Source organism: Agelaius phoeniceus, chromosome 14 (genome assembly GCF_051311805.1).
Source record: "Agelaius phoeniceus isolate bAgePho1 chromosome 14, bAgePho1.hap1, whole genome shotgun sequence".
Lineage (NCBI taxonomy): Eukaryota > Metazoa > Chordata > Aves > Passeriformes > Icteridae > Agelaius > Agelaius phoeniceus.
In genome coordinates, this window is record NC_135278.1 from 15,990,932 (window position 1) to 16,004,860 (window position 13,929).

The following is a 13,929-nucleotide window of genomic DNA, read 5'->3' on the forward strand; positions in this document are numbered from 1 at the left end:
TGGCTTTAAAAAAGGAGTGTGGCTCTACAAAAGTTCTCAATTTCAAAAAGCAAATTTAATGAGAAATTACATCATTTTCTTTGTAAAAATCAGTATTTTTGCTCATTCAAAGCTGTAAAGAAGGTTTGTTAAGATGAGATTTTCCAATACATTGAATTGATCCTCTTAGAATTCAGCCAAATTTGGAAGATTGGCAAAAGTGTAATCTTTGACAGAGGATTTCCACAACTTTTCACTCAAAACCTTTACAAGATGAAGCCTTAAAAGGATGTTACAGAGAAATATTTCTGATGTGCAAAACAAGAGACTGAAAGCCTTGGAACTGGTCAAGATACTTTAGCTTAAATTACAGGAAAAAAGAGAAAGAGCAGCTTGAGGCAGACACTTTGCAGGGAAGATTTCCAATAATCACAATTTGACAGGACTAAAATTAACAGGAAAAGTGTATAACACTATTTGCATTTAAAGAGAAGCAACAGAACTGTCACCAAAGCCCCAGATTCATGCAACAGCTGATGCTGGACACGTACCAGAACTGAATGAGGAACAGGAGATCTGAACACCAGGCCTGGACCTCTCTGCAAACTTCACAGGACGATCCCTACATGCAAAACACAATATTTTTATTTTTCCTTCTTTATTCAACACAAACAGTACCCTGCAGCTCAGCAGGTTGAGGTCAAGCTCATCTTAAATCTCTTAATTTTATGATTCTCACCTAAGTTTGCTGGAATTTGTTTTTCATTTTAGGAATTTCCTTCCTTAGTTTAATAAGAAAACAGTAATTCCCTAAACTGAGAAGATTATTGAACTGATTTATCATTATCCTCACCAATTCAAATCTATTTGAAACAGACCCTGCCAAACCATTATTCCAATAGCATTTTCCCCTGATTAAATATGGATCTGATGACATCTACATACGTACATTCTTCTGATTAAAAGCAAATTAATTCTTCTTCCTGTACATTTTGGACAGGGATTTAATCCTGAATGTAAAAGCTGGAATTTCTTCCACAACTTTGGCTTGCAAAGCACAAACCTCAGAAATAACAACCCCAGTCTCTGAAACCCTTTGGGTTCCAACAACACAGAACCCCAAAGCGCTCCTGCCCCACACACCAGTTTATTGAGCAAGAAAACACCCTTATTTCATTATCTCAGCATTCTTCTCCATGCCAAAATGAAAAATAAATTCCTCCTTGAGTTCAAACAATTGCAATTATCTCAAGAGTCTCACTTGAATTTCATGGTGTTTGCATGCCACTGCCAGAAGCAGATTGTTCCGTCGGCACCAGTGGAAGTGAGGTATCGAGTTGTTCCTTTCCTTGCTGGAGAGAACTAAAAGTAAAAGTTACAACAATTAAACCAGCTCCTATTTTCTCTTCTTTCATGCTGGAAACTTGTTGACAAGAATGTTTTTCATTAACACATTAGTTTCTCCCCAGGAGTATAGAGAGCAAGGGTAAGCACAGAACCTGAACTTCCATAAAAATAAAGCTGAGGAAATGGAAAACACCTACATTTTGGTTAGGAATTCTTTGTTTTTACCACACAAAGGAAGTTGGAGAAATGAAACAAGCCCAACCCTGTAAATGGGGCAAAACCAGTTCTTTCTAGGATAGAACTGGATCAAACATGGCAAATACTACTATTCCTGCATCCAAGCCCAATGAAGAACAGCTGCACAGCAGGATCCCCTCTCCTCTATCTTCCTAATTCCTAAACCTCTCTAAGGAGTGGGAAAGCTTTTTATTCTTGATTTCATAACTGCAGCAATACCTTTAATCCTCAGGCTACCTGGTAATTTGATAAAGGAATCCAGTACTGCTTCCTCAAAAAGCAGTGACTGATCATTTTAAATTGTATTATTAAACACTCAGTTTTACAAAGAGCTTGAGAAAAACTCACACACAAACACACACATATATATATACATACATAAACATGTAAATAAATAATATACCAGTTATAAAGCCATTTCTAACACAATCACCTTTACATGATTGAAATCAGACAAAACTGGAAGTGTAGGGAAAATGGGAAGAAATGAGACTCCTGGGGAATGCTGGCACGATGGAGAAGCCTGTGCTGAATCCAAGGCAGCACCACTCCAGGAGAGAGGGATCCTGAGCCAAACAGCCCCACTCACTCTCCTCTCTATGTGCATCACCTGCCAAATTGCAGGGATTGTCTTTTTCATCCTGGAATTTTGTTTTTTTGGAGGCTTCTGCCTGGCAGTTGTGAAGTTGTTTTAAAGAAAATCTGCAATTGCTACAACATCCAGAGCAGCTCTTTAAAACTAAGATAACAAGGAAACGAGAAATGGGGAGTAAGGAATTTTAACTGATCCTTCTGCAGAACAAATATTCTCAGTGAAGACAAGAGTGCTGGGTCAGGTGCTGTGCCAGGAGCACCAGCAAAGATGCCAAACATGAGCTGAGCCAAGGAGATGCTGCTGCTCTCTGAGTTGTTCTAAAAGAGCTTGAGATCTCCCATTTTCTAGACCTAAGGAAGCAGCAGTGGGATCACACAGCTATAAGCATGAGGAAGCAGGAGGATTATCCCCTGCACCACAGAATTGAGTTAACCAGGAAAAACACCCTTGAGCTGGGACAAATCACAGCCAAAACCACCGATTTTATCCTTGACCGCCACAGCTCTTCACTCCCATTCTAATTCAAGGTTTTAGGGGAAGAGCCCATCAGTCCTTACCTGTATGGACGTGATGGAAGCTGAGTGGCCCTGCAGGACTGCCAGGGGGGCACAGGTCCTGAGGCACCACACCCTGACCACCTTGTCACAGCTGCCCGCGGCCAGCAGCGTGTTCTCGTAGTTGACGGCCATGTCCGAGATCTCGGCCGAGTGGCCGCGCAGGGTGGACAGCAGGCGCCCATCATCCGTGGCCCAGATCTTCACCAAACAGTCATCTGACCCCTGGAATGGCACAGAATTCCCAAAGGTTACAGAAAATACGGGACAGGTTCCATTTATGTCACACACTGATCACTGCGGATGGACAGGAATCACAACCCCTGTGAAGCGACAGGACAACTCTGTGGGATCCCACTGAGGTCCAATTTTAGGAAGAAATTCTTCCCTTGAGGGTGGTGAGGCCCTGGCACAGGTTGCCCAAAGAAGCTGTGGCTGCCCCTGGATCCCTGGAGGGGATCAGAGCACCCTGGGCTAGTGGAACGTGTCCCTGCCCATGGCAGGGGTGGCACTGGATGGCTTTGAAATATTCCATCCCATCCAAACCATTCTGGGATTCTATGATTCTATGGACTGTGGAGCCTGGGGATCATCTTATGGAGTCAAGGATTTCAATTTGACAAAAGAGGATCATGGAATCACAGGATGGTTTATGCTGGAAATGGATCTATTTGGAAGACAGGGACACCTTCCACTGTCCCAGGTTGCTCCAAGCTCCATCTGACCTGGCTCCAGGGATGGGGCAGCCACAGCTCTTTGGGCACCTTGTGCCAGGCCCTCAGCACCCTCACAGAGAAGGATTTCTTCCAAATATCCCACCTAACCCTGTCCTCTGGCAGTGGGAATTCCTCCTCATCCTGTCACTCCATGCACAGGGATTAACATCAACAGCTAAAAATGCAACGCTCATTTGAAAAATCTCTTGATTTTTAAGTGTGCCCAACAAAAAGCAAGGGCATCACCACAGAAATGGATGTCAATGCATTCTGAAGAAAAACTTAAAATAGTTGTCACTGACACACTACAAATCCAGGAAGGTAAATTCAGTAGAAAAGCAACTTGCAGCTGAACAAAGTCACATCTCCATCTCAATCAGTGACTTAGAGGCTGTTGAGGAACCCAAGAAAGAAAGAAACCAAACCAAACAAAGCAATCTTCACAAAGAAAAAGGTCCAAATTTTAAACTTACTGTAAAAATTCTCCTCCCACTGCGATCAAAGGCTATGCAATAAACAGAGGAGAGGTGCCCCAAAATCCTCTTGTGCATCTTCATGTGTTGGTAGGTGGACGTTGGGAACAAGTGGCTGAAACGGCCACATCCAGTTAATTGCCTGGCAGAAAGGATATGAACTGGGAGAGAAAAGAAAGCAAAAAAGAAGCAAAAAAGAAGCAAAAAGAAGAGTGAGACATGAATTTTGTCCAGAACTCAGAGTAAATAAATATTAAATCAAATATAGTATTTATTAATGACTTTATTATTAGACTCAGTAATAAATCTGAACCTCTTCCACTTTATCAGAACATTCTGTCCAGTGTTATAAAAAGAAATCCCACTCCTGATGGAGCTTTTCAGTACCCACCACAGGCTGCACCTGCTTCCTTACCAAAAATATAAGCAGAATAAAAAGAAAAGTTCCCACCACAAATGGGAGTATTCCAATGTTCAATTCATGAACAGGTAACAGATACATTTATCCTACATGGATGTGGAAAATCTTTAAGGAAAATCTTTGAAGGAAGAAAGGAAATTCAGGAAATTTAGGAAATTACATGTTACTAGTATCAATTACAAGAAGAGTACAATAATAGTTTAAGTGTCTTTTTGTGATAAAAGAACTGATAAAAAGTGATAAAAATCTTTCCTTGGAAAGGCTTTCAGATCACATGTGAGGGCCAAAGGACTTCCACATCCACAGCCTTGCATTCCCATGGCAGTGGAATTGAAGAACAAGACACAGGTGGCACTGATGGGAAACTCCCGGTGGAGGAATGGCAGGTAGGAGAAAGAACTGCAACACAACAAACTCCTTCCTCTTTCCATAGCCAGCTGCCCTTCCAAGAACAGCCTAAAACCTGAATGCACCAACCCACTCTGAAAAAAAAGGCCTTTGACTGGATGCACAATTTGAGACCATTTTCGGGTATTTAATTCCACCAATATTCTCCTATTTCCATTTTCCCTAACCTATCCTCGCTCACAGCACTTGAACTTTGGATTTGAAAGTTTTGAGAGGGTTTTTCAGTGGCGCTTGAGGATCTAACAGAGCTGTGCTGGTGGGTTTGTGGAGTGCCTGTGATAGCAGATCCCCTGGAGCAATTCCTTATCTTCCCCTGCACCTTGATGTGGGCTGGGCTTCACAGGAGCCCCACAAAGCTCTTTAGTGCCTTTCACTCCTTCAGCTTAAAAATCCAGTGAAAAACTCGAGCCATGTCCTAATTGTCTCATGATATCGCTGCCAATCTACCCAAAAAAAGATCATGGAATACGTTAAAAAATTAATCTACAAAGTCAAGAAGTGCCATTTCAAAGAGTTCCTAACCTGCAACTCCTGCTGTAAATTGATACCATTGAAGTATTTACACACAAGCAAGGAAAAGAAATTGTTTCCAGCTTTAAAGAAAGCATTTTTGTGTCTCAGTTTTAGGCTCTGAAATGTGGATTATTTTTAATCACTCAAAGCAATTGAAACATGACACAAGGGAAAAAAAGCTGCATAAAAGATGCTTGCAAAAGCCATCAGGCTCCAGCATAACCTCACCTTCAGTCAATATTTGCTGTGCATGTAAAAACACACATTCAGCAACACTAAAAAGCAAAACACACTAAAGCAAATTAATTTACTACCTACCTACTATTCAATTGATACCTAATATTATCCAGGGCTGTTAAACCAAACTGTCACCCTGAGCAAAATAAAACTGAAATTTTATGCTCTTTTTCCTACCTCTAACACAGAGATCACACAGTGATAAATGCTCAAGGTACCTCAGCTTTGCCTACACATTATTTTATTTACTCTTTGAGTATGACAGCTTAAAAGCTGAATTCTTAAAAAGATTACACCTCCCTTTCCCTACCCTGTGTGCCAACAGAGACGTGGAGTCATTCAGCAACATGGTGATTCTGCTGTGCCTTTCAAGGTTTCAACCATTTCAATATATATATATATTTATATATTTAAATACATAATAATAGTGTGTCTGCCTGTAAGCAATTTCAAATGGCTTTGAATATTTTTTAACCACACAAAGAACTGTGTGAATCAAAAAGATACACTCTTATGTCAAAATATTCCTTATAATCACAATGTTTTCTGTGTCCCCCTGCAATCCTTCTGAACATTTACCACTGCTGTTTGCTGTAAATCCCATGAAGGAGGCACCAAAAGGCACCAAAATCCCACAATTTTGGCACCTCACTGTTCCGGTCGATTCCCAGCCTTGCAATCAGTTCAGCTTCAGCGGATATGAAAGTAATTTCTTTTTTTTTTTTTTTTTTCTGTGTTTATTTCCCTATTTGCACAATGGGGATAAAACTTCTCCATCTCCCATGGATAATTACCAAATAAAAAGCCCTGTTTATGAAATGCTTCAATCAGAGACATCCAGAACTATTGTTGAGCCATGAGGAGCAACAGCTTTATCAAGGCAACACCATCTTTGGACAAAAAAAAACTATCACTGCTTCAAAGGAACAAAGCAAACATTCTCCATTCCTGTATTTTTAGGAAGATTAATACACAATATCTAAATAGGGAATTACCCCCACATGACAAAAATCCCTGTCAAGTTTCCTTTCTACAGCACAATGAAGTTATTGTCCTCCTAAGGCCCCAAAGCACTAAAACCCAACAATTCCCACGTGGAGAAATAGCAACTTAGTAACCCAAAAAAATTTTACTAACCTATCTCATTAACTGATGTATTTCATGCCACACTGGATGTAAGAGCTGCCAAGTCCACCCCCTCAGTACTCCCTGCCAGGAAAAACTTTCAAGACAGTTATTTCCCATAAAAAGGGAGGAGATTCAGCCTTCTTGATAAGAAAAGTTAATTTTGTCCCAACACTGAAGGGCCACCTCAGCTCCTCCAACTACCAACTTGCAAAATACAGGCATTTTTCTCTTTTTTTTCCCCCAGTCCTTGGTCCTGGAAGGCCACACCTTGAGGAAAACTGCAGTGCTAAAAAGCTGACAAGAGCAATTCTCAAGTCACAATTTAGCTCACAATCTACTATAGATAACAGCACAATGTAAGAACCTTTTCAAGAAAGCTCACCTAGGAAAGATAAACCCCAAACCCAGCAACAACAACCCACCAGTGAAAGCTGGATTTAAAAAACAATCATCAGACAAAGCCCAGACTTCAAAGATAAATCACAACCTCAGAAGGAATTCAAGCATTTCAGTGAGGCAAAGTCACTGAGCAGCACCAGCTGGAATTCCTGCTCTCCCTAAAACCCTTGTCTGGATCCACTTTTTGCAAGGAAAATTAGAAAATGGGAAAACTGGTGCAAATGTCTGTTTTAAAATCAGTTTCTCAGGGGTGATGAGCTCCCCATCAGACTGTTTCACCTTTGCCAGAAGCTGTGTGACTTTGTAATGAGGATCTGGATTTTGCCTTCATCACAAACCCCGAGCAGGGATCGGGTACATACAAACTTTCACAGGAATGTCAGCAAACAAACAGAGCTGGCTCCCACATGGAAAACACCTTCTCAGAGAGTGGCTGCGTGGCCACAAAGAGCCTGGACCCAGGAAAAGCAGCAAAAGCACAGCTTGTTCCAGCTCTGGGCGCTGCTGACCTCATGGAACTCATTTCCAGCACAACCATCATCGATTCCTGACCTCATCCCTCATCCCAGCGCTGCTCCTTGGCAGGACCAAGGTACCTGCATCACCTTGGCTGTGAATTTCCACCCAGCTGAAATGCTTATTCACTGAGACTGTGCTGAAAACCTTCTGCTTCCAAATTTTGTGTTGTTTTCACTAACAACAGCTGCTCACAGAAAGATTTCCATCCTCAGGTTAGAGCAGCTCTTGAAGAGTGAAAACAACCTTCTTTCTAATCTGCTCTGAGCTGCTTGCACAAAAAAAAAAAAAAAAAAAGCCCCGACAAAATCGAAGTAGCATCAAAAGCAGGTTTATCAAAGGGGAATCACTCCCAGTCCTGAGGTACTGCATGACCAGTCTTTCCACTTTCTGTCTGGGAGAGCACAAAGGCAGCCCTGAAAGTTCCACTACAGCAAAATCTGCCCAGAAAGGCTCGAGCAGACTCTCCTCCTCCATGGAATCCTGTTGGCAGCAGGAAGCCCTGCCAGTGTTTTCCCTCCCTGTCCCCCTCCAGCAGATCACCACAGCCCTGGGAATGACTTCCACAGCTCAGCACTTTCCCAGAGACTCCCCCAGCCAGAAGATGCCCAGCTCTGCACAAACACGCTGGGAAAAGGCAACAAGGATTTCCTGCTCCAGTTCCACTGTGCAGGACCTTTTATTTTGGATTATGGAGCACAAGGTCCCATCCCAAACACATGGAAAGGAAACCATTGCAACTCCCAACTTTTGCAGCTGGGCCCTCCCAGTTAATCCCATCAGTGACCCCACTCTCTCAGAATTGATGGTGGAAAGTTTAAATCCTTATCACTGGAAGGGAAACGATGTGAGAACACTCCTGGCTGCTCATTCTATACCTTCTTTATCTCTTTGCACAGGTACTTAAACAATCAACTCACTCCGGAATACACGTTAATGGGAGTCTTTTAATTCAGCCCAACTCCTTCAGCAAGTAATTCCAGAAAAGTTCATCTGCCTGAGCCAGCACAGTGTGGGAATTCACAGTTATGCCAAAATACCAAAGAGGTCGGGCACACTTCATCTTGTACTCAAGAAACACACACTGCAGCATCTCTGGCTGGCACCACTGACCACGAAAAAAACACCCATTTTGCACAAATAGACAAAGAATTTTCTGACTTCCTCTTCAGGATGAACAAGGAATCCCAAAATCAAACTCCTGCCTGAAGTCAATTCCTTATTTTAGTATTTATGTACATTTTCCCCTCCTAGTAGTAGTTTAGGTAGCTACACCAAGGACTGTATTCTTCCAGGAATCAATACTTATATAAATTATTTCCTGGCTATGAAAGACCCTTTTCCATATAATACCTTTGCATTTCTTAAAAAAAAAAAAAAGAAACAATTAGGAAAACATCCAAACAAAGCAATTGTTCTGTTCTGTAATTCACTAGTTACCAAGCAAGCAGCACAGTCCTTTGCCATGAAAGCATGACAAATGCTGAAGTCCAATCTGCCAGGATGCCTCATTAATAATACCACATATTCCAAAAACACCCAGTCTGATGAAAGAATTGATCCAAGAATCCATGCAGAAATACAACCAGAGGAGTTGTGTTCAATAAATCTGCAATTCAGACTATTAGTAATCCATCAGCACAACTGTTCACAGTAAAGTAACTGCAGAACCAGCCTAAAATAATAAATACACAGACAGAAAACTGCCAGCACCATCCCTGCTTCTCCAGAGGGAGGGAGGACCCATAAGTGAAAGGAGTTCCTGACAAACCAGGAAAATGTATCCATTTGCACAGAGATAAAATACCCTAAAAAGAAACAAACCAGGATTTACTTTTATGCCTGCAAGAATCAATTTTTTTTTGCTATAAAAGCAGTTAATGAAAGTTCAAACCATACAAGGCAAACACTTGAGTTTATATAAAACAGAGCAGCTCTGTGATGAGATGTAAGCTGAGAGCCCGCATATATCTGAGTTTTATACAAGTTCTTTATCTAATTGTGTGGACAACTGAGGCTGAAGGAACACAAATGTTGCTTTGGTGATTATTTCCTTTTTGGAGAGGGATGTTGCAAGCAGCCTGTTTTCTGTCATAATCCAACTGAAAGGAATTCTTGAGTCAAAGAAGTTCCCTGGGAGCCAGAAGCTTTTTTCTGGCTAGGATTCCATGATGATTCCAGGATTCCATGCTCCTGTGACCATGCCCATCCAATCTTACAACCACATGTACATATTATGGAGGCATATCATAACAAAATACTCCAGCCCACTTGCCCTCCAAACAACCATGCAAAACATGGCTACACACACTGTGGAAAATCCAAGCCAGAATAACACAAAAATGATCCTATTGTCATGGAGAGATCTATTTTAGATTAATTCATTATGAAATGTCAGAGAAAACGTTAGTGCAGACCCAGAGCAGTGTTTTAGTCAGTGAGAGGAACTTTCAGTGGGACAGGAATAAATACAGAGAGGAGAAAAGGGCCTTTGTGGCCCTCCAGACTCACCCACGTTCGGTGGTTTCCCGTAGTTCACCGGGAGTTCGGGGGGTCGGCCCCTGTGCAGAGCTGCAAATGCAGATCCTTTCCATAATGTGTGTCTGAAGTCTGCACCAGCAAGAGTGACAAGGGACAAGAAATAATCAATACATTAAATAATCAAGAGATTAAGCACCACTCCCACCAGCCCAGAATAAGATCTGTCTGACTGAACACTTTGTCAGATTCCTCATTAAAAGACTGTGACTCTGATTTCCAGTTCCCCGGCAGTGTCACTGTAAATGGTTTCAACTTATTTTTGCTTAATTTGGGTGATTATTGACTCTAAATCCACGGAGGGAAAAAGTGAATTTAAAAAGTGGGTGCACTTTATATTGAGGCCCAGCTGAACTCTGCCATGTTTTCCTTCTGCAATGCCAACACTCAAAGCACCTCTGCTTAGGAACTGCACATTTGAGATTTCACGTTTTGCTCCTAAAAGTGAGAGAAGTGAGGGTTTTTTCCAATAAATCTGTTTTCCTGCAATATGTGGCAATGTGCCCTCCTTTCAGATTTTCATCTGCACCCCACCCCACCCCCCCCCCCAAAAAAAATATCATTGTTTTAAAGTGACTGTTCTCTTTAAAGACTCTCCAGCCCGCTGCTGCCAACTGGCCTCAGAGAGGCTCCTCTCTAGAACAATAGTGATTTTTCTGAGACTGTTCAAAGTGCCTCAGAAATTAGACCTGGATTTCTTCCATTTCTGGCCATCTGGAGGGAGAGAAATGAGCTTCCACGGTGAGTAAGTGCTGAAACAGAAGGACAGTGCCGCAGGTTGGTGGATCTGTGTAGCACCGTGTAGGTCTCTGAACATAAAGTGCACAAGCTGAGGTGACTCAGAGACTCTAGAGAGCACCTTCTGATTAAACCCCAAACTGCTGCACAGAGTATTAAATGATATTCATTAAAAACAGCACTCAGACTTCCTAAAATAGATCCATCCACCTAAACCCTTCTGTTCCCCTGCAGAAAAATGTTTATTTCCTCTTTACATTTTGCTGCTGTTTGCTTCTAAGCTGCAAACTGAGTGTGAAGGGAAGGAATGTTTCTCTGCAAACCTGAATTTCTGCACCTAATTACAGCAAAGCACAGGCAAAACAAGACTCAGTCCCAAAACTCTGTAGGGCAATGTGTTTGGGAACAGCTCATCCCTCCAGGAGATATCCAATGGATCAGCAGATGCTCGTCAGCATCATCACGGTGTGACTTCACAGGATGCGGGGAATTAAGTGCTCAATTGTCACCAAAACAGGAAGGTCCTGCTCTCCCATCCCTCCTCCTCTCCCAGGATGATGCTCCTCCTCCTGTGTCACCTCCAGCCCTGTGATCCTTTTCCACCAGCTCATTTAATTCACTACAACAAATTTTGCAACATCTCGGCTCTCTGAATCAGCACATCAGAGGATCAAGGAAGTTCTGGCTCCTGCAGGGAGGAAGTGGCAAGGGCATGGAGTGAGGAGGGAAAGGAGGAATCACTTCAATGGCAGATGGCTCTCAGATCTCTTTAGTTCTAACACAAAACTGCTCTCAGGATCATTCTCTCAAGCAGAGAGAGTTTATCAAAGGGAAAAGGACTGGTGCTCTCTTCATGAAAGGAATGGGGGCTTTTAAATTAACTTGAAGCAAGCACAAGCAGGAATTGTCACTGAAGAATCAGCCTGGCCTTCTGCTACTCCCTAAATGCTGCCCCAAATGCCACCACCCTGTCCTGTGTCTGCACAGGCAGGGAATCAAAGAATGGAAAAAGCCAGGCCGAAAAATAGCCCAGCTCTGTGATTTTAGACACAGATGTGTGTAAATGTATATGGAAAAAATGGCATTCTTCAGACACGTCAAACCCCTAATCCCATTCACATCATTTACACAAACACCAACACACTGGGGAAGGAGGCAGAGGAAGTAATAATATCAGGCAACTGTAGGCAAGAATTGCTTAAAATGGCATTTTCAACCCAAGAAAATATATCCAACAGGGCCAGCAACAACTGCATTTCAGGAAGAAAAAAGCTGGCAAGCACAGGAGACAAAGCAGGGCTAATGCAAACACACAGATATCCCAACAGGAATGGCAACAAAAGAGGGTTAATCATTAAAACAGAATTCGAGCCCAGATAAATTGAGAATCTCACCTTTTGCTGCCCTCAGGAGAGACTGGCGCCCGACACCCAGCAAAGTCTGCACCCCCAGCACACTCTGGGGGATTTCCTTGTCCAGGAGGGGTCCAAGTCTCTCACAGATCCTAAGAAGATAATCTGGGGGGATGTGTGCATTGACAGCCACCTAAACACACAAACAACACAGACATTTGAAAACTGCTTTATTTTTTCCTTCTACTGGTAGTAGTTTGCTTCATATTTAAGTGTAAAGTTACTGCAACCAAGCCTAAACCCCCTGAAAATCCCCTCAACATTAATTATACTGCATTTTAAAGTGATGTGGAGTGTTGCAAAAGCCACATCAGAAATTTCAGCTTGTAACAGCTTAATTTAGGATAAATTTAGGATATCCCTTGTAAAGAAACAAAAATCCCCAGTGCAGTGCTCTGCTCAAGCAACTTTTTTTAAGCCTATTTTACCTTTCAGTTCATTCTCTTCCCATTTTTGCTTAACTGAAACACCCTTGCACTGACATCACTGTATGAAGCACATGTCCAAAAGAATAAAAACCTTAAAAATTACCTAAAATCCCTAAAATCAATACTCAGTCTCCACTTCCCAGCTCCTGGGAGTATCTTTAAGACCCACATGTGTAGGCTCCAGTTTTGTCATGTTGGGAGAACATCCTGTATTCTTCCCTTTGGACAGAGACTGAGTGGCAACAGTTTTTCTGACAGTCTGTTCAAACCACAAATAAATTGTGCCTCATTATCCAGAATGTCCTGCACTGCCTGACTCCCCTGTTTACAAACTGGCAGGAAGAGCTGCCCATCAGAGCTCCTCTGACACAGGACACACAGCTCCATCCACCTCTGCCCGTGGATCAACTCCTGCCTACCCAGGTCCCAGGGATGTGCCCAGCTCCTGCCCCAGCACACCAGAGGGAGGGAGTGCCAGGCATCAGGAAGGAGGAAAAGGTCTGTAATTCCCTCAGCCCTGCTGCCAAAACAGTGTTCACTCAACTGTGTCATCAAACAGATTATTAGCACACGTTGTTGGGAATTTTTTTATTCTAATTGGGCAACAGCAGTGGAGCTACAGGACCCAGCAAAGCCAGGCAGGGCTGGATAATGTCACCACCTGCACCATGAGATGGATCAAGACTGTCCCATAACTCAGATTTTAACCAAAAAGAAAAGGAAAATATATCTAATTAAATATACAAATTACCAGTTAATTAAATATGACTAAAAACTCTTCCAGTGTGAATGGAACTCTTGGAGAAGAGACAGGCTCCTCCCTCTTACTCAGCTCTCAGTCACTGCTGGTTAAAGAATCATCTCATCAATCATGATGATTCTAAAGATTCAGAATCATCATTTTTTCAGTGCAGGAATGAGAAGCCTGATGAGTGCATTGCCATATTCTCATTCCAAGACTTTTCATCCTGTGAGTGAGCATCAAGGAATGACCCTGTGAATGTTCTCCTGCACTGACAGGGTTCTCCAGTCATTTCAGCTTTTTTCCCTAAAATGAGAGTTCTGAAACTGCATCAGCACCTTCCCAGTAGTACAACCAGTGAAGTTCAGTGTATAAGCATGAATTGTCTCTCACTGTAAATGATGGGATATAACAGAAGTTGCAATGAGAGAAAAGGATTATCCAAACTTTGGTATTTGCCTCTTATTTTAACTCATTCCTGAAACACTGTCAACGTGTTTAGGCTAAAAAATATTTTATGATGCTGCAGCAGCCTCCCTTCAGTGTGT

The 13,929-nt window shown here is 42.3% G+C and overlaps 1 protein-coding gene across 1 annotated transcript in view; it reads right to left on the reverse strand.

Annotated features, from left to right (window-relative positions):
- Positions 1-13,929, reverse strand: part of BRWD3 (bromodomain and WD repeat domain containing 3) — a 50,029-nt gene that overhangs the window by 29,205 nt on the left and 6,895 nt on the right. The window contains exons 5-10 of the mRNA XM_054641640.2: positions 12,194-12,344; positions 10,035-10,133; positions 3,902-4,062; positions 2,716-2,937; positions 1,241-1,341; positions 531-601 (exon numbers count right to left, since the gene is read on the reverse strand). Of these exons, the coding sequence (XP_054497615.2) occupies positions 531-601; positions 1,241-1,341; positions 2,716-2,937; positions 3,902-4,062; positions 10,035-10,133; positions 12,194-12,344 (805 nt within the window). The remainder of the gene's footprint in view (positions 1-530; positions 602-1,240; positions 1,342-2,715; positions 2,938-3,901; positions 4,063-10,034; positions 10,134-12,193; positions 12,345-13,929) is intronic.